Here is a 21,956-nt window from a genome sequence, read left to right on the forward strand (position 1 = left end):
TTGAAAAAAATATTTCTGAAAAAAATTATTTAAAAAAAAAATTTAAAAAAATATTTTTTCAAATTTGTATATTTTGAAATTTAAAATTTTTATTAAAAAATATATGTATTTTTTGCTATCTAATTTTTTAGTTGTTCTGTTTTTACGTTATTTTTTACTCTGTTTTATAGTTTTTTATTTCATTACTATTAAAAAAAAAAAAAATATTATATTTTTGAAAAAAAAATAATTATTTCTGAAAAAAATTAATTTTGAAAAAAAATTATTTTTAGAAAAAAAAATTTAAAAAAATATATTTTTTGAAATTTGAAGAAAAAAGAAAATTTGGCTATTTACATTTTTTAAGTATTGTGTTTTTTACATTATTTTTTTTACTTTGTTTCATAGTTTATTTTTTTATTTTATTTGTTGTTATTTATTTCAAATTATATTAAATTATGTTTGTTTATTAGTTACTTTTGATTTTTAATATTATTTTTTTGCTAAATTGTAATATAATTTTATTTTATATTTTTATTTATTTCATACTCATAATAACTAAGAAAAAATTTTCCAAGCAAAATAATAAAAAATATTTAAAAAATAATTTAATGTTTCGAATTTGGCTTCGATTAACTTCGGCTGGAAAAAATAGAAGCAAGAATAAATTTCTAATTACACACATTTTTAAAAATTCATTACACTTTAAAAAAAAAAGGTCATCATACAAATCATGTCAATATACACATCATATTAATATCAATTTCTTTTGCCATCCTCAAAAATGCCTGGACAAGTTATTGCTACTGCCTGTTCAACATGCCTGCCGCACTCAGCACACACACTCATTGGCGCTGGCCAAATGCAAAATGCAATGATGTTTGTACATTTCTTTTGAATTTTCACTTCAAAATTGTTGCTGCATTTATTCTCCATTAAATTTTTTTCGCTCGCATTTATGCATATGGGCGTACACTATTTATACATACAAGAATATAATTCCTTAAAAGCTATAATCCATATACATGTTTCTTTTTTTATATTCTTAATATAGTATGCTTAGCTATGTTTTAGTAATTTTTTTAATTACACTAATTAATTATCAACTAAATTTGTTAATATATAATATTTGTTTTCGACAACTTTACCTTTAAGGTTCTTACAGTTCTTCTCTCCATTTTCTAATGTTTAATTGTTAGCTTTAGCTTTAGCTTATTATTTAAATGCCACTAGTTAGTTGAGAAGAATTGCTAATAGTAAGAATATGTTTTTTACAGATTTCTTGCTTTTATTGCGCTTTGCTTCTTTTTGTTTTTCTCTTCTTTGCTTACACACTTATGTTACGTACCGAAATTTATAATATAATAGTTAAAGATGGCGTGTGTGTTTAGTTGAGTTTGGATTGTGATTACTTTTTAGTAGTTTTTCGTTTTTTTTTTTAATTTAATTAAATTTTTTTCGAACAGCATAACACATATACACAATTTAGATACATATATCAGTTCTTAGCACATTCGCATGAGTTCCTTTCGATTTACTCCAAATTAGATTTTAAATTCATTTTTAATATTGCATAATAAATTGAGTAAATTTTTGGGTTTTTGGAAAAGGAGTTTACACAAAAATGTATGAATAAAAAGATTTTGCGTAGATATTGGGCTTGTAATTAAGTGAGCAGAACGCGAGATTTGTCAAAACAAGCTGAGGTGGTTGGACTTTAAGCCCCGGGAAACTTTAAATTTTGAAAAAAATAAAATTTTAGAATTTTATGTTAAAATGATCTCAGCAAATTACATTGTTCTAGTTTTAACAATAATGCTTTTTAGAATTCTACTGCAAACTCGCAATATTTTTTTCTTGCTGGCAACGCGCAACATATATTTTTTCTGCTGCCAACTCGCAATCAATTTTTCTAACAGCATTTTACGCCGCGCAATTCATTTTGGCCAAAAGTTTCATTTTAATTAAAAATATAAATATTTAAATTTTTAGTTAAAAAGCGACTGCTCACAAAACATGCTAAAATGTTTGCAAATTTCTTTTATAGCCACACAATCCAGTCGCAACTATAACGCTTATGGACAGCGGGGCAAATTAAGCAAGTTTTAATTGAAAAAAAAAAAACTGAAAATTGTTTGCTTTTAATTATACATATTTATGTACAAAGAAAGTATGTAATCCCCATTTGCTTCAATAATTTAAACATCAATATGATGTAACTAAGGTGAATGCAAACTTTTCTAAAATTTACTCAAAATTCTCGTGGCGCTGCGCTGGTTTTTTACATTTCCCAGTTTTTAATATTTATATTTTTTTGTTTTATTTTTTATGCGCACTTGCTCGTTCTCAAATATGTACTTATTAGGGCTTCTCAACCGTACTACTGTCGCTATTGTGGACTGTATACTAAATGGCCGGCAAATAACTATTTGGAAGGCAATAAGACCATGGCAAAATGGCGTTTACCCTCACTGGGATGGACTAAGGGAGTTTTTGTTTTCATTACAGCTAATGTTGTGGTTGTCAATATACGTATGCTAAGAAAACAACATACGGTAATTTACAATTAATAATAAAAAAATTGATAAATTACACTTTGCAACAAAACACAAGTTTTTACCAAACAGTGTTCACTATGAGATTATGATTATTTGATGTGGTGATTACATGAGTGTGTGCTGTTATAATACTTTTTATGAGAAATTGCTGTATTTTAGGTATTGACAGCGAAGAGCATGTTTCAGAATTTTAGAATTTAATATTTAAAATTTTTTTTTTAAATTTTTTAATTAATTTTATTTTTTTAAATTTTTAATAATTTTTTTTTTATTTGAGACTTTGAGTATGCATTTAAAAACCATATTGCTTGAAACTTTTTAAAACATACAAATTTATATCAGAATTCAAAAATCAATATGAATTGTACCCTCGAAACGACAGTCGCGTTTATGTAATCGGAACGGAGCTGCATTTTTTATGCGGCCAAGCATTGTCAACTCAGTCGCATTCCACCTAATTACTCAGTGATGTTTTCTATCGCTACAACAACGACAACATGTATCTAGCATGTATCATCAACTAAATTTACTGTGATTTTCATTAATGTGCTGAAAAATTGTTTTAGAAAAATAAAAACTTTTATCAAACCTGCTGACTTCTAAAAAAATGAATTAAAATTATTTTTAAGCCTTCAGACTTCTAAAAACCTAATATTCAGCAAATTTTAGAACTACCATTAACAATTTTTCACAACAGCAAAAAAGTTTAACAAATATTCAACTGTTATTTTACACAATATCTGTAGACATGCAACTAGCTAAAACTTTTGTGGCGGGTTTCTTTTAGAAAAATAAATTTTACCCGATATTTTTAGACTTTTTAAAATCTTGTTTATGATTTTTTATATTTCTATACTCAGCTTGCTTTAAAATGAGACCATATTCATAAAATTTCTTTGAACGTAAGAAGTTTTGAATTTTAGAATTTATTTATAAATCAATCGAAAACCTAGCACTCGTTTTGAGCTTGCAGTTTAAGAGGTTATATCCACTTGAGATTTTCCAAAATTCGTTTTTTTGAAGCTGTTCCGGCATATCTTCTTCGTTTTTATTTAATAATAATTTTTAACTAGTCCTAAATTCATCTTTAACAATAACTAATTTTTTTGGTTCTTGGATTTTAGATAATTTTTTCCAGAAAAGTCTTGTTTACCGCCAACCTTTTTTTGACGGTACTTCTGCAGATCAACTACGAGAACAAGAGCATCCAAAAGTTTTAAAAATGAATCAGCGAGTATTAAAATACGTGAAATTCTGAATTTGTTTTATCTACATATTAACAAAAAGACTCTTAAAAAAATCAAAAAAAAAAACATTTTTGAAAAGCGCGTTTTTTCTGACTTGCATGTGGATATAAACCCTAAATAGAATCGTTAACGGTAATATTTAAAAATTTTTCGAATTTTTGTATTAAATAAGCTCAAGCTCAATTTAAAAATAAGTTTTGTCGGCATGAAATTTGATAAAACATACTCTCAGTCAGACTCAGACTCAGTTGCTCTGCATACATTTCAGCGGCCACCACATCAAAGCAGTATAATCTCATGCGCACAGCTGTTTGGCATTGCTTTTGTTGTTGTCGCAGTAACAACAACATTACAATAGTTTCTGCACTTTGTAATTACAACAATTAATTAAATCATATTTAATGTTATGGTTATGTGTGGTTTTCAATAAATATTTTTAAAAGCGGTTTAACAATTCATACATATTTAAAACTTTGACAATTAAACATTGAGAGAGAATTTATTTCACAAATTCCTTTTCAACGGCTGAACTTATAAATGTGACGTGTGTAAATAAACATTAACGCGTGTACATACGCGCATATTTTTAGATTTTTACAACTATTATCATAAAGTATATGTATGTATGTGCATTAGGGTGTCCTTTATTTCGCAAGTTGAGTTTCATCTTTTGCCAAAGCCACCTAAAGTTTTAGTTTTAGTTCTCAAAAGATGAATCCAACAAAAGCAAACTCTTTATTTTCAATTTAAATCGTCTTCAAATCTTTTTTCTCATCTCATACAGTTTTTATGTGCAAAGCAAATAAACCTACAACTTTAATAATGATAGGTATTCTGATAAACCCTACAAAATTCTCTCTCTCTACTCTTTTTACTCTCTCTCTACTACTCTGATATGCTCTACAAAAAAGGTTTTAATAATATTTTCCTAAAATATTCCTTTAAAGGTTATACACAGTTAAAATTTTATGTCAAAAGTACTGCATTCATATAGTACACCATGGCGTATGAGCAACATAGAAAGCATAGAACTTAAATCAGTATGAATGCTCAGTACATTTGATGCATAACTTTAACTGCCTATAACTTTTAAACGAGTGATTTTTTGAAAAAAATCATTAAGAACTTTTTTGTAGAGTGGACAATTTTGTATTAGAATATCACTTTTTCAAAGTTGAAGATTTAGTTGCTTAATGCAAAATATGAAAAACTCGCTTGCTGTATACAAAAGAAAAAAAGTAGCCGCGCTTTAAACTGAAAATAAAGAGCTTGTTTACATGCGAACCCTTTTTTGAAGTAAAACTGGAACGTCAGGGATCGTTTGCAAAAAAAAACAACTTGTGAAATAACGGCCACCCTAAGGTATATATCATAGGTAGTAATCATAGGAGGTGTATCTAAGGTTGTATACATATTTACATTTGGCGGTACGGAACTGTGTTTGCGTATAGTTGCGTTTGGTAGCAGTGTATATATATGTGTGTATGTGTGTGTGTGTTTATGTGTAGAGAAATATAATATAATACATATGTATAAATGACTCGGTATTAAAATCGGTTCGGGTTTTGGTAAAACGAAAAACGTAAAGAAAACAACTATAATGTGCTATATTATTACTAAATATTAGCTTACTGGCTGGCAATATAGCCTAGACAGGCCGCGTCCATCCTAACGGTCATTCTAAAAGAATGTGGAGAACTTGCGCCTGTTGGGCGTATTCGCCGCCATAACTGGCACTGATGCGTACGCCGATGGTTCGGCGGCGCTGGCCACAACGCTTGCGCCCTTTTTGCGCGCATACGCCGCAGCCGTTGCCGAGATGGTCACCGAGGCGGGTGGCACGACAACCGGCACAACCACGGGTTATACGGAAATCTCGTAATTCATATCGTAGACGCTCGCGCGCTCCGGTGTCGGTGTCGTGGTGCGTGCGCCGCCTACCAAATGCTGTACACCCGGTCCACCGACGGCAGAGGCTGGCATATTGCCAACGCCGCGACCCTGTTGCTGCTGCTGCTGCTGCTCGAGCGTTTGCATTTCCATCGAGTCGGTCATTTCGAGTGCGCGCACAAATGACATGGGGCGCGTGGGTGTTTGTTTCCGCTTCACTTGCGGCGATGGCTGTGTTTGAAGTTGTGTGACGATGCCGGCGCCACCGCCTACACCGACGCCCACACCAGGCCCGCTGGGATTGGGTGGAAAGACGGCCACGCCGCCGCGCAATTGCGGCTGATAACCGCCGACGGTCGAGTTCGTTAGCGCCTGTGATGTGTGCACGTAGTTATTTGGCTGTGAGGCGACGGGATTGCCGACACCGTAACGCATCATATAGGTTGGTGCGTTGGTCGAGGACGATGTGGCTGGCATGGTTGTGGGGCTGGTTGGATTAGAGCGATATTGTTGTTGCTGCTGTTGTTGCGTAGCTGGCATATATTCGCCTGGCTGATGCATGCGCGAATGCGTCATGATCAATGGATGCGACTGCCCGCTGCCGCCGACTGTGATGTACTGTGCGTGATGTATGCTATTGCCCATTGTGCCGCCAGCATTGCTGCCGATGCTCATGGAAGAGGGTGGCATGCCACCACCGCCGCCGCTAGCGCTGCCGCTACTGCTACTGAAACCGGGCGATGTGTCCTTCCACATGTACACGCCGCGCTGTGGACTTCCGGCCAATTCGCGTATATTGTCCACGGTGTTGTTGGAGCGCGCATATGAAAGCTCGTTCGCGCCCTGGCGTACCAGTTCACCTTCGGAGAGGAAACGGCGTTGTGGGCTACCGCCGTAGGTCTGCGATGCCAACACCTGTTGTTGGTGATGTGTTAGCGGAACTGCCAATACGATATAATGGAGAAGAAGAGAAAACACAATATGTCAGTTATAAGTAAAAAATATGCAATAAATACCACTAAAAAGCTACTTGTGAATTTTCGGGAAAAAGGAGTGAGAAGAAAGGCATTCAAAAATATCGAAATGTACATTTCTGTTTCAACAAAATGATGAAGTTAGAAAACTTACGAGCTTCCAAATCGGGGCCCATAAGTGTGTGTTCCAGAATTGTAGAAAAATGAAGAGAGCGAAATATCGGTCGGTGATTCGATTTATCGAAATCAAAGAGCATCGAATGTTGTTTACGGTGATGCTTCTTCTTGGAGGGCGAAAGATCAGAATTGGTTTAACGAAATGTCCACACTAAAACCTAAAAGCCCTAACAATCGAAACAGTGGACTCATCCGACTTTGCAAAGGGGTCGGCCGGGTAATGATACTCGATTTTGGCGTTGCCAGAGTATACATATTCTACTTCAAATACCTGGATCAGTGTAAAATGATTGCAGGACGCTTCTCAGCCAAACGCGACGCCAAATATGATGATGTTGTTGCAATGGTTAACTAGTTCTTTCCTTGGGTGGTAAAGCTCCGATTGGTTGTCATCGAAGTCATCTAGGTCCAGAAAACGTGCTGTTTCGACGGGTCGGGCCATAGGTGGAGTGGTGTGTTGGACCATAGGAGATGAGTGTGGTTTGCTGGGCATACAAGGAGGTGGTTAAAGTCATGCGGGACTCATTGCGCGCTGGGTATTTATTTGGTATGTCTGCGTCGATTCTAGATAAGTTGGAGTTTAACTTACTACAGTATATATGATGAAGTCGCGCAAGGGTCAGCAGGCTGACTCAGCCTAGACTCAAACCATTTCGGCCTACTGTTCTATTTCGTCGACGTAATCAAGGAATGACCTCTTGATGTTCCGAAATGTCTGCGTTTTATAAGCAATTTATTATATCAAAAAATAGGCTTTTATTAACCTTTTTTGGATTCAAGGAGGATCTATAGGCAGCAATCCACATTTCTTGAAAAGCTTCATTAATGGAATTTTACAATTTCTAAGATCTACCGAAAAACTTGAAGAGGTCAGCATTAGGAAAGATGCTCGGCTAAACATGGCTTTTGAGGTGGAAAATAGTTATCGATAAAATATTTTTTATTTATATAAAATGTTTCAGGCAACCAAATTCCCTCACTCCTTTTTCGCGTCGAACGAAAAACCAACGAATTCTACAAAGGTAAACACGCCATACATACGGTTCAACATTGTCTTAAGGACTTGTTAACTATCTATTTATAATGTCTTGTATCTTCACTTCGTCTTTTCGGATTTTTGGTTGATTTCGATTTCGATTTGGATGTTTTAGTCTTAAAGGCACTGGCCAAGGCTAGCAATTTCTTACGCTTCTTCTTACCATCGTGCAATGATCGCTTGCGACCACTTTGTTTCTCACCTTGTTGTTGCTGCTGCTGTTGCTGTTGTTGATGCTGTTGCATCATGGCACGTTGTTGTTGTTGCAACAGCATTTGCTGTTGCTGTTGAATCGTTGGCGGTTGTGGATGCTGCGGCGGTAAGCCGGTCGTATACTCGTAATAGGTCTGCGACGGCTGCTGTTGTTGTTGCTGCTGCTGCTGTGTATTTAGACCAATGAAGTCGGGTCGTCTTGGTTGGGTGGGCGTGCCAGGATTGGATCTTTGCAGCAAAGAAGGCAGTCGAAGTGAAGTAAAAAGAGAATTCGTTTATTATTTTTTTCGTTTCGTGTAAATTTGCGACGAACATACATCGTTCATATAGCGATGATTTACAACAACAAGCATTAAAATTCACGGCAATTCAGGTTATGTATTTAACAACAGTTAATTAGTTGAGAAAATCATAAATATTAATGCATGTACATATGTATTTGTACGAGTATGTTTGTATGTATATGGTGAAGTTTGAGTAGAATTTGAGAAAAATAAATGTAAGAAGTAAGTTTTCGTTACGCAAAATGCACAACAAGCTCAGACAATTGCGATGGTTTAAAGTAATACATGACATATGGAGGTTTTGAGACACGCACATAACGGTTAAACACACATATAGAGAATAGAGAAGTTGCTACAATCAATACAGTAACTGTAAATGTGCTGAAATTATTGTTGTATGTACTAAGTTAGCGCCATGAAATCGCAGTAAATAACGGTATTTAATAAATTACTCATTTTATTAGTCATTCATCAGTCTAATTACAGCCACGATGCACATTGCTCGATTGTCGACAAAAATATTTTTACATTGCAAAGATTACACTACACTTGTTAGCAAACTAAATTTACATATGATAATGAGCACTTCGGTTACGACGGCAAAATACATACATATCTTTAAAAGACGAACATGTACGAAGCATTTTTAAAGAATTTGTGGTTAATTTGCTGTGAGGAATGAATTCAACACACGCTATAAGAACACACAGAAATTCTGTACAACTAACGGTTGTTTGAAATATCTAAAACTAAACGAGTTAGACATTGGGTCCTAATGAAACAAGAAGAAACGTTAACTGCGGTTGCCCTGAAGCCAAAATATTCGTCACAAATTTCCTTCAACAATTTTTCGAAGTTTTTACCTTGTCTTGGTCAATAATACGTGACAAACTTCGTGAACATATCTTGTCAAATAAAAAAGTTTTCCATATAAGAACTTGATTTTGATTGGTCGGCTTGTATGGCAACCGACCGGCCAAACTGTCAACAAGGAATACTATTTGAGTACTATGCGTCGTTTGCCCAAAGCTATTCGTAAAAACAGGCCGGAATTATCTGCCGACATCTATAAAAGCTAAATTGGAACACTGCCACGCCCACCAAATTATATAAGCAAATATAAAAAATGAAAAAAAAAATATTAGAAATTATTGGACGAGGTATGACAAGCCTTGCAAACTTGACCAAATGACGATATAACCTCAAACATGTGTCATTTTGTTTTTTTACGGCGTCATTAGGAACAAGTCGACCTTTTGTGTGCGTTGCGATTTGTTTTCAGTTTCGGCTCATTTTTGTCGTGCCATTCCGATGATTGTTGACTTGTTTGCATGTCGTACTCGAAAACCCATGTCTCGTCACCAGTCCCTTAGGTACGTAATAGAAAAGTTAAGATCGCTCATGATCTCACAAAATCCATCAGCCATTCGAAGGCGCCTTAAAATACGTAGAACTCTCCACTTGTTTGGGTTACTGCTATAAATGTTTTAAGATCAGATATGTATATGGGTATGAACCTCCCTAAACGCCATACCAAACTTTATTATCCTCAGAATCAGACTTTCTTGAAAAAGATTTAGCTACAACGGTTACCAGCTTTATTTAAACCGATAATGAAACTAGGTCCCATCGACCAAAAAGTTAAGTTTTATGCTTTAAAAAAAGTTTCCGCTTTTTAAAGAAATAAAATTATTTTTTTATTTAAAGCATGTTTGTAAAAAATCGGATCATATTCGAAAAGTTTGAAAAGAAGTAATGGAGAAATCCTATTAAATGGTATACATTGTAATATGGTGGTGTGATGTTCTTGCTCTTCTTCTTCTCTGCAATTTCATTTAGGGATTCAATAGCTTTTGTATGAAAACAATTATGCTGTTAGGCGCCTGCGTGAGTAAGCAACGTAAGGTGCTGTGCAACACTGAACTCAGACCGTAAAGCAGCGAACAGGTGGCCACCAAGGGCAGCAGCAACAGTTTGGTACGTAAGCCGTAACGGGACGTATCATCGAAATTGCACAACTCCCATATGCTAACGTTCGGCGCGAGAAACATATAGCGCAGATGCAACACCTGGCCCATAAACCAGGCGCAGTACGCTTGAGAGTACTGCAGTATCTTCGATAGCGCTATGGTGAATAGCAACCCCACAAGCATGATGAAATTGATTTCAGACTCTTGTGGCCAGTTGCTCTTCGAAGTTACACGCCTAAAACGTGTTTCGCTTGTTGTACCTTTCAACGGCGTGCTGGCGATCGTATCCAGCAGCATAGTAGAGCTTTTCTTCGACAACAGCGCTGATTCCGTTGATATGCCTTCGTAGTAAGATTCGTCGTTAAAGGAGCGCGAGGAGTTTTTCGAGATAGAATCAGTGCGTGACGATGTCTTGTAATGTACGCCCGCATTGCGTTCTGAATTTAGTATATCTGTGTCGTTGCTATCGCTTTCGTCTGGTGAAATCTTTGGCGTGTGATTCGAATGCAACGAAATGCGTTTCGATATATTCTTCCAATGTTTACTGGTGCCATTTGGTAAAGCAGGCGGCATGGGGGTTAAGGTGTCCGAGCTCTTCGAATTGTTCATGACACCGCCATTTCGAGTGATTGTTTCGGCGTTGCCATTTTTATAAAAGCCACTGCCATTTTTACTCATAAAACTATTCATTAAATCGTTGAGATCCGCTTGTGCTTTGCGATTATCACGATTATCGGCCAGATTACACGTTTTTAGTCGATCGCTGTAGCCTGGCGCATAACCGTTATGCGCTTCGCTGGTTTGCTGTTTTCTTTCGTTGAGATGCAGTTTGGCGCCGCCAAATTTCATTTGTAAATTTAGACTTTCCGAAGTATAAGAAGGTTTATGTTGCGTTTGCATGCCAATTTCTTCACAAGTTTTGAGCGTTCGTTCGTCGTAGTCGTCAGCGTTGGTGTTATGTCGGTAGGGCTCACTTAGACGCTGCATAATACGCAGATATGCAAGCTAGATATTTACTTGAATCTATCGACTTGTGTTAGAAACTTTTCGTTAATTTTTTCATTTATATCAAAATTTATGAAATATATACAAAAGGGAAGTGCGTTGAAGTAAAAAAATATATATATAATCAACAGCAAAGCAAAGTGGAAGTTTACAGACAAAAAGCGACATACTAAAGTTGAAAATATTTAGACACTTGCTTCTTCAGAAATGAATTCATTAATAGCCATAAATGTTATGGTAATATTCACGGAAAAGTGGTAAGTCTTCATACTTCTCACCAATCTTTACAGTAGATTCTCGAAAATGAGTGTTTCTTAACCCTATAAAAATTGTAGGGGAGAAAGGATAACAGTTTCCTAATACTATCATCGATGCCAGAGGAAGATTTCAATATCCTCCATACATGAAAATAATTTTTTGTTGTGTCGGAAATTGTTCCCGAAGGGTTCCAGAAGCGATTAGTGGTTATTCGTTAAGCTGAAGCAATTAAATCCAACAGATCATACCGCTCAGTGAGTTCATACACGTTTCAACGGATCCGTTGGATTTTCCAGTGAGCCAAAGTAAGCCGTGATAAGCTAATTCAACAATAGCTACCAAAATATTTTGGTACCGAGGTAATAAGTTCGTATCGTTTCTTTGAGAGGACACCACCAAAATTGAACCCTTATGTTTTGTGGTTAGATCTAACTTTCAAGCATGAATGTTTTAAAGTGTGGAAAGACGCAGAAGTATGTTGTCAGACTTATGGCATCTGTATTTGGAGAAGTGCATTTAATCTCGTTCCCATTGCCAAAAAACGAGATCAGTAAATTTCCAAAAGCCTTTCTTTTTAACAGCAAAGTCATTTGCCATAGATAGGAAAAGACATTAATCTCTAGATTCCAGGTCCGAACTATAAGGATGCTTATGATGGTAGGTTCCAAGCTTCTGGAGCTTGTGGCGAGTTATAACCGATGTGCTGGCCTGGTCCTGATGGAAAACACAACTAAGAAAGGAGTTGATAAAAGCTGATCGCTGCTGGGCGATTGATTCCTTCAGACAGTCAAATTGTTGACAGTATATGTCCGAATTAAGAGTTTTGTTGTAGAAGACCAGCTCATAGTTGATAATTCGCAGATAAATTATCTATAGTGTAAACCGACCGACCGAGCTACATATTACTACATCTGTTGGAACATTAATAGGACCCAACCAAGTTTTAAACCGACTCCGAACAACTGATGCACTTCATATGAAGCTATTATTAATGTCTGGTTAGGTATCGAAGATAACCGGTCTAAAGTTTCGAATTTCGTCTTCACCGAGAGCTTTGCAGCTACGATCCACATACTCAACGCACATAACCATAGCGGCTGCATTTAAAGAAAATACGCTTGAAGAATACCCAAACTACCACCTTCTATTAAATTTTTATAAATAACGGGTGATCAAGTAGAGACATTTTTTTCAACAGCCTTTTTTTGACAGATCAGGCGAGAGTCGTGTCAAGCTGTCATATGATATTTTTTGTTTAGTATTGTTTGACATTTCATCATGGAAAGACTTACGCCTGAATAACGTTTACAGATCGTTCAACTTTATTGCGAAAATTCGCTTTCTGTAGAGAATGTGTTTCGCGCGCTTCGCTCAACTTATGGTCAATACAATCGGCCTACTGAGCGTCATACTATTCGCAACACCATTACCCATCTTGAGACCCAGCATTCATTGTTGGATAATATTCGATTAAATAGACTAAGTATAGCAGCCGTAGCTGAGAGTGTATACGAAGACCGTGGAGAGTCGATTCGACGCCGTTCGCAGCAACTCGGAATGACGTATAGAACGAGTTGGCGCACTTTACGTCGAGATCTTAAATTGAAAGCGTAAGCACTACAGCTTGTACAAGAACTGAAAATGTTCGACCTTCAGACATGGCTTCGCTATACGGCCTCTTGACAGGTTCTAAGATGATCCGACCCAAATTTTGTTCAGCGATGAGGCCCAGTTCTGGTTCAATGGGTATGGAAACAAGCAAAAGTGCCGCATTTGAGACGAAGAGCAACTTGAAGAGATTCAAGAGCCGCCGTTTCATAAAAAAAAAAAAACAATAATATTTTAGTGTCAGTCGTCAATGGCGAACGTTAACGCGCCATGATAACTTACTATTTGACGCCTGAAATTAAACGTTGTGAGAGAACACTTCGGTGAGCAGATACATAATTTTACGTTTTGGGCTGATCGATTGGATATGTAAAGTCAAAGTCAGATAATCCCGCTTCGAATCAGGTCTTGGAGCAAAACAATACACGTTCATTCTCCAGTTGCCAGTCGAATTGCTCAAACGAGTCATCGAAAATTGGACTCAACGGGTGGACCATCTGAGAAGAAGCCGCGGCCAACATTTGAAAAAGATAATCTTCAAAAAAAAAAATGCCAAAGAATGTTCTTTCGAATGATAATAAAAATTCCCTATTAAATTTGAAGTTTCTGCGTTTTTTCTTTAAAAAAGTAGGAACTTTGAAAACCTCCGTTTCTGATTGCTCTGCCAAAATACAAAACACGTTAGAAAATACACTAAAAACGATTATAAAACACAATTTAAATTCATATAACACTTATTAAGAAGAAGGACACTTCCAATATGTGGGAGAAGAACTATGCTAAATTAGTTTTTGTGTTTTTACATAATGTTAAGTGAAGAAATGGTATTGTTCGAATAAAATCTACACCTCAATAGCGAAATGAAGGGTAATGCAGAGTAAGAGTGGAAGGATTAATGTGAAATAATTATTAGCGTTGCCATACCCGTGAATACTTTCAGACCATGACGAATACGAATACGAATACGAAAGATATAGACGTTAGACAGTGAGTGAAAATAGTGTTAAAAAAACTGAAGTGAGTGAGCACTTTTCTATTGTATGAGTCCAAACGTTTTTTTTTTTAGCAAAACAATGGTAATGTGTAAAGCGCAAACATAAAATGACTTAACGAAATTATTATAGTTTTTGGTTTTTGATGGTATACTATAAAACTCAACCATATATTAGATAAAAGAAAAAAGTATATAACAATTCGTTGCATAAACAAAACGGAACTTAACAAACGAAAAACTCACCTCCAATGAATATAGCAACAGAGTAGTAGTAGGTGGTAGTGGTGGTAGAAGATTTGGACGGAAACTGTACGACGGAAACAAACGAACGAACGAGCGAGCGTACGAACGAACGAACGACTTTGACTTTTTGTTTGCTAAACAACGTAAAGCTTAAACTAAGCTTCGCTGAGCAGAAATTGAAGTTGAGGCTGAAGCTGAGCTTGGACTTGAGTAACGGTTGGAGCTTGTGGTGGTGAATGCGTGTACGTGTGTGTGAGTGCACAAGCGCGGTCAGAGTCGGGTTGTTGCAATTCAAGTTGCAAGTTGAAGTTCAAGTCGCAGCTCGTTAGGATGGAGGTGGTGGTAGTTGGTTGATTGGTTGGTTGGTGATCGTGATGGTCGTGGCGGTTGTTGTTGTATTGATAGTAGTAGTAGTAGCGGTTGTAGTTGTTGTATATAGTAGGATTAGTTGGTTTGGAAAAAGTTCATACATATACACACAGATGTCAGAAGTCGATTTAAAACATTTGGTTGTCGTTTATTTTCAATAAAAATATTGAACTAAATAAAATTTAATTCACTTCTAACTCTAAACACATTTTTTGCGTGTAGCAGTTTACTTTAAGCTTAGCAGTTCAAATTCTGATCTATTTTTGAGTATTGACTAGCGAAAAAAAAGAATAAAAAGAAGAGAAAATAGATGTAGTAAGAAATAAAAAACAACAACACATATTTAAAAATAATTTTTTGAAAAGCTCAGGCACATATTCGGCTAAAATAGAGATTTTTTTTAATACATTCCTTAGATTTTCTTCATGACTAGTGCATAAACACTTCGTTTAAAATTTTTGCTCAAAACCGAAAGATTTATATTTTTTGTTGAATAGTTTTTGGCCTTTTTGCTTACTAATATAATGTGTTAATGCATAAATATTATTTACAAAGCAACTAAATGCTTGCGTTAAGCTGCATAAAGCATTCCTTTCTACTTTATTTACAATTCGCAGTCTTTATTTTTTTCTTTTAGTGTTCTTTTGTAATTTTTCATAATTTTGTTTCACTTTGATGCTGGCGCCTACTACACTCATGAGCAGTATTACGCATTTTTAATTATTTTTTTTTAATGTCAACTCATCAAAAATCGTGCCTTAGTAAAATGACTTTAGACTGAAATCTACTAAATGATTGTATAAAACGGGAAGTTGCATTTATTTCAAAAGAAAAATTATATATTTTTTAAATATATAAATACTTAAGTAAATTCTTCGTTCGTCATTCTTTATAAGTTGAGCACTGATAATGGTGTTTTTAAGTTGATTTTTTTTAAATTTACTCCTATCCTAATAATTCTAACCGTTTAACTTTAAATTTGTATAGGTTATATATTGAGTATATAGGCTATTTACTGAAGGATTCTTTATTATTTTACATATTTCAGCGTCAGTCTTCTTTAGGCAAATCTGATATGTTGGATCTTGATTTCTAAATTGTATGGAAATCGTTTTTGGAATGAGTTTTAAGTTGAATTTTTCCTTTACCCTTTCATATACCATATGTGTATTCCTCACTTTATGTAAGTACAGATCTTACGAAACTAAAACTAGTAAAAATGAAATAAAACCTCGCTTACGAATACATATATTGTGACAAAAATATACCCTGAAAATTTAAATAAAACGCAAAATATTTAATTATTCAACAATATTTATTTTGTCGCCTTCAAAGTAATCCCTATCAGATGTAATACACTTATGCCAACGATTTTTCCCAGTCTTTAAGGGACTATACCAGTGTGACACTTTCAAAAAAAATGTTTTTTTTTGCTTTTTCGATAGCTTATATATTCAAAAATATCCTGTGAAATCGGCGTGGTCGTATTTTAAATAGTTTTTGAATGGCAGCGTTCTAAATAGCGACCGCTCAGAGGTGCAAACATATATAAGTGAAACTTTAAACGCGTTTTTCTCGAAACGACATTTTTCAAATTTGCTGACATTATAACTCAACGAGAAATTGACCGATCGACTTCAAATTAAAAGTGGATATAGTTGAATACATTTGCTATACAATAGACTACGATCTTTTTGATTGGCTGCAAATTGTCAATTTGGCATTGAAAAAACGACAATTTTTTTTCGTAAAAAAACGATTTTTTTTTTAAATTGCGCCATTTTCTTAATTTTTGATATTTTTCAAAGATCGTAGTCCATTGTATAGAAAATATATTTAAGTTTAATAAACATTTTGAATTTTTTTGTTTCAGCTACTCAATCGACCGGAATCATGCCAGCAGTTGAGGCACGTTTTTTTTTGGCACTTCCGCAGACAACACATAACTCCGTTATTTTTCAATATTTTTGTAAAATTTTTTTTTTTAATATAGCTAAAAATATACTTTATTACGTCCATAGAACGTCGAAACATTCAATCTAGTACTTTCTTTTAAAAAAATTCACGAAAATCGCCTAATTTTTCATGCGTCACACTGGTATAGCCCCTTAAAACACTTTTCATAAGCAGTTTTTGGGATGGTCTTCAGCTACTTCAGCGAATTTTGTTTTATTTCTTCGATCGGGAACAAGAAAAAATCACACCGAGTCAAATCTGTTGAATACGGTGGTTGATCGATGGTATTCATTGCATTTTTGGCTTTAAATTTAGTCACAATCGTACTCGTTTTGAAAAAAATTCAGCTTTAATGGGACGAGTCGAGCAAGAATGCGTTTCATACCCAAAATATCCAACAAAATCATTCGAACGGACTCGCGAGAGATTTCAAGCTTAAGCAGCTGCTGTAAGCAAACTGGTTGACAGATCGCGCTCGTATTTGGCAAAGACCGTCTTACCAACTTAGTAGAATATATTTTTTTGAAATATCATTGACACGGGGAATTTAATTACGGTTTCCGGGTGCTTTTTGTCACAATGTATATTCCTAACTGATGTCTTTTTAGAAATGTGGTTTTCAATAAGGTAATACTTTATTCGAAGTCGGACTTTTTGACAGCTGTTACTTGATTTATACTCAGGTTGGCTTGCTATTTCATAATAAACAGACTTACTTCGAAACAATGCAATTCCTGCAAATTTATTACCATACTAATGATTCCGTTGACAAACTCAGAGGGGTCGACCAGTGCGCATCGCAGATGCTACCGCTGCTGTGGAGCAGAATATTTAAGAAGATCCAAATGACTCCTTGCGCCATCGCGTGCAACAATTGGAGCTATGACCATCCACTTTATGGAAAATTTTGCCGAGGTATTTTGGTTCGCGGTCTGACAAAATCAAAGTCAATTGTGCCCCTCCTAAGTCATAAAGACTCACCTAGCCTCAGAATATTCTTTGGAAACATGAATCCCAGGGCCCTTATCCTGCGTCTACATAATATAGCAATTTTTTTTATTATTATTGATATTTGGACATGAACATACTCTATTCTGATATCCGAATATCTGGATTTTTCTATCATATCAAACTGCAGTAAGTAAAATCCTTCTCCCTCATTTCAGAGTTAATCTCATTAGTGTGTTATCTTCACTAGATTAGTAAAATGTGACTAATTCTATTAAAAAAATCATATGTTCTCTATGGGATTACAACAATAATGAAACTAGAAAAAATAACCAAACTCATTTTCAATATAATTTCTTGTAAGCAGGTGTACGCGATATTTTAGTTTTATAAACAGTTGAAGGAATTTCCTCCATTAATCATCAGACATAAAAATAATTCGTTTTTCATTTGAAATAAATGCAAATTCTGAACATGTGTGTGACGAAAAAAGTGCGCTGGCAACAGATACACTCATTCTTCTTAACAATTTTTGTTTTTTGTTTTTGTTTCTTTGTTATTTACCGATTTTGCATTTCACATTGGCATAAATTAAGAGTTGCTAATTCCAGCTATGTCCATCTTCAATGCAAAAAAAGTATACAAAAATAAATAAAATTATATGCACAAAATAGAAGCGTAGATTAGAGAAACATTTCAATACAAATTTTGAGGCATGGAAGTAAAAGCAGAGAAGTTAAACATTTTCTAAAGGCTGGGTATTGTAAATTTGTGGTTATTTATTTAGTTTTCAATTCATTGGCTCACACATTATCAAGGCGTTAAAAAAAACTTTTGAGGTTAAATATATAGTAAGCAGTTTCGGGTGGGAAGTCACAGAGAGTAGATATTTAGGTACATTTTAAACACTTTGCGTATACATATACATACATATGTATAGATTGAGAGGTAATAATAACTATAACAGATTATAATAAACGTAATTAGAGCGCATAAAAGTAGAGCGCGTCGAAGCAGCTTGAAAATGCTTGCATTGCAATTGTATTATCTCCGAGTGGTTTTAGGCCGATTTTTGCTTTTGCAAACGCACTAACGCACTCGTACTAGCACACATGCGCTTACAGCGTAACTATTGACAAAAACAATGGAAACACTCACCTTCTGACGGGACTTGCCATAACCAGTGGTGTTGCCACACCCAACGGTTTTATTCGTTGCTGCATTGTGGGCGTTGCAGTTGTCCCACTGCGTTGTTGTTGCTGTACGCCCTGATTGCCCGGATGAGCGGGATGATCGGGCGACAATGGATCGGCGGGATTATAGCCGCGTTGTGGCTCCAAACCGCTAAACAAATAAATTGATAGTTACATATATTAATTATTAGGAAATAATTGAAGTTATAAAAATATTCATAAATGTGTGGCAACTCACCGCTGACGCGCTAGTGGACTGTGTCGCGGATGATACATGCGCATGTGACGTGGTGAATCGCCACCACCACCACCTGCGCCGCCACCTCCACCAGCGTTGGGCATCATGCCCGCACCGGTCGCTATGCCACCGTTATTCATGTTGCTCACGCCTGCCTCCACTTGGGGCAAGTAGAAATTTGTCGAATTGTGTCGTTGCAGTGGCGGTGTGGGCTCACAATCTTGACTCTGCGATGCCTGCGGCTCCATATCGGTGTCTGAACATTCACGTCCAGGCGACAGCTAAACGGCGTGGGGGAAGGAGCGCAGAAAGGCGCGGTGTTAGGTAATAATTGGAATCGCAAGTAAAATAGAATGTACAAAAGCTAAACACTAATTATAATTGAAATTGCATGAAAACCAAGGAAACACAAAAAAAATCATTATGAAAGCGGCTGTTCGAGATGAAATAATTAACATAAAATATGTATGTATGTAGGCATGTAAATTATGGTAACGAGTTTGATGAATTCAATTAACGTTTTCATGTATGGTTTGTGAATTGGTATGAAGTTATTGTTGTTGGTACGCCAAGGAGCGGAAAACTGATGAGCGAATTTGGAGGTTTGATTAACACTTGCGCGGATTGGATTAACTTGATTAACACAAGGGTAAGCATAATCTGTTTTACATATTGTAATGGCATTTATTTGTTTTTGTGAAACAGAAATTATTTGAGTTTCCCAAATAAAGACGGGTTGGCGTTTTCGGAATAAACCACAACCATTTCTGTAAGGCGAAAGGAATTCACTTATGAGGTTAAGAACGGGGACTGCCGTGATACATTTTAAATAATTTTAAAAAATTAAATAAAACTTTTGTGTTTTTTTACAACAAATAACAGTATTATTAGGTTATTTGAACATTTTAAAGCAAATACTTATGGAATCTTCTTTAAAGAACTTTGGTTTCACTTTTTCTTCCACTGTGGCGTTGAGACTTGAAGTTTCTTTACGTTTGAAGCCGTATACAAAAGGTTGAAGGATTTTGTTAGAAGCTTTTCACGTCAAAATGTGTAGATTTGAAAATGGGACTATGAGATGACAAATTTTTATTAAACAAGCTATAATATTTAAAGTTTTCTTCGTCTGCGATTACCCTCGAGCCATGGAGTCAAGTTATATAGGGTAATAATAATACAATAAAACTGTGGAACATTTTTGGGATTATTGTCTGGGGGATGAGAAATTCCAAGTCAGGGTGATGGTCAGGATGGTCAGTCAGTATAGTAAAACCCTCAAAGTGTTTGCCGTTCGTATGTGTCAGTTTTTTTTATGACCTCTTAAATTTTTTCCTTATCTCGATGTTTTTTCGCTTAGTTGTAACATTTTGGCAAAAACGTAGTTTAACATAACTCTCTGATTTTGTTCAAACATACGAGATGTACTTCAACCAAAATGTTATAGTGAACGAAAATTGGGTTTCAAATATAGTGTGTAAAAGCTGCTACAACCGTTAAATGGATTGGAAAAATAGAAGACGTGAAAGAATGCCATTCGGTATCCCAATGACTTGGACTAATCCTGGCGAAGGTCACAATCCATTGAATTGCTATGCATGTGCGAATAAAGAAGCCGCAAAAAGGATAAGAAAAAAAATTTAAAAGGTCATAAAAAAAACTGACACATACGAACGCAAAACCCTTTGAGGGTTTTACTATACTGACCTAGTACCATCACCCTGACTTGGAATTTCTAACCCCCCAGATTAGCTGTTATACTGTGTAATCGGTACAATAACACCCTTCACAAAGGAAAAAGTTTTCATTTAAAAACTTGGTTTTAATCGTTCAGTTTGTATGGCAACTATATGCTATAGTAGAAAATTTTGTTCGGAAATTTTACCGCTGCTTTAAAAAAAATAATTCGTGACTAATTTCATGAAGATGTTTCGTTAAATAAAAAAGGTTTTTCATACAATGACATGATTTTGAACGTTCAGTTTGTATGACAGCTATATGCTATAAAGGTCCGAAATTGGCGATTCCGGCTAAAAAGCAGCTTTTTGAGGAGAAAAAGACGTGTGCAACATTGCAGACCGATATCTCAAACTACTTCATGTATACACGGACAGACGGCTCAGCTCAGATCTTTTTACTTTATATTCCTGCTAACTAAACTAATATACCCTGTTCAGGATATAAAAGAGCGCCAGTTAGCTATTACTAAGTTAGCATCACGGAAATTGACTAAGTTGGCGTATTTTGCACATTCATGGCAGTCCTACCAACATTTCTAAACAAGTTGATTCTAGACAGATTTGATTTCAAAAAACCCAAAAAAAAGTATCTGCTAATATCAACACTATTAATGAATGTATTTATGTATGTAAGTAGTTATACAACAATAATTTTAGTTAAAACGGAACACAATGGTTGTACAAAATATGATAATGAAAACGGTATTTGTTAAAAATCCTAAATAACTATAATTTTCAAAACATTGTACAAAGAAATAAGTTACAATGCTTCAACTATTTATATTAATGAAAACTGTAGTACGAATCGTATACGAGTAAAAAATCGCTCAAATTACCAACAAACGAATTAAGTAGAATATATTGTAGAGTTTGCAAAACGCAATTGAAATCTTAATAAAGGAACGAATGACATGAAGAGTACGTATTTTTAAAGAGAAAACTTTTCAAAAAAGTTATCGCACGAACAAATACAAGTATATATGTATATGAACAATAATAATATGGTTTTTCGCAAAAAAATATTGAAAAAAATGAATTAATAGATAGATTTTTTTTACCTTTTTCGGTGCTTGCATTTAG

General features: G+C 35.2%; 1 protein-coding gene across 4 annotated transcripts in view; it reads right to left on the minus strand.

Annotated features, from left to right (window-relative positions):
* Positions 1–688: 688 nt before the first annotated feature.
* LOC120776180 (palmitoyltransferase ZDHHC5-B) overlaps positions 689–21,956 on the minus strand; it is a 108,051-nt gene continuing 86,783 nt past the window's right edge. The window contains exons 7-10 of one of the 4 annotated variants that reach the window (XM_040106797.1): positions 19,141–19,421; positions 18,868–19,053; positions 8,064–8,302; positions 689–6,615 (exon numbers count right to left, since the gene is read on the minus strand). In XM_040106797.1, the coding sequence (XP_039962731.1) occupies positions 5,648–6,615; positions 8,064–8,302; positions 18,868–19,053; positions 19,141–19,421 (1,674 nt within the window). In that variant the 3' untranslated portion in view covers positions 689–5,647. Of the gene's footprint in view, positions 6,616–8,063; positions 8,303–14,436; positions 15,080–18,273; positions 18,331–18,867; positions 19,054–19,140; positions 19,422–21,956 lie in introns of those variants that run through there. The other 3 variants (XR_005705401.1, XR_005705402.1, XM_040106798.1) reach the window with 3 other exon arrangements.

Source organism: Bactrocera tryoni, chromosome 4 (assembly GCF_016617805.1).
Source record: "Bactrocera tryoni isolate S06 chromosome 4, CSIRO_BtryS06_freeze2, whole genome shotgun sequence".
NCBI classification, from domain to species: Eukaryota; Metazoa; Arthropoda; class Insecta; order Diptera; family Tephritidae; genus Bactrocera; species Bactrocera tryoni.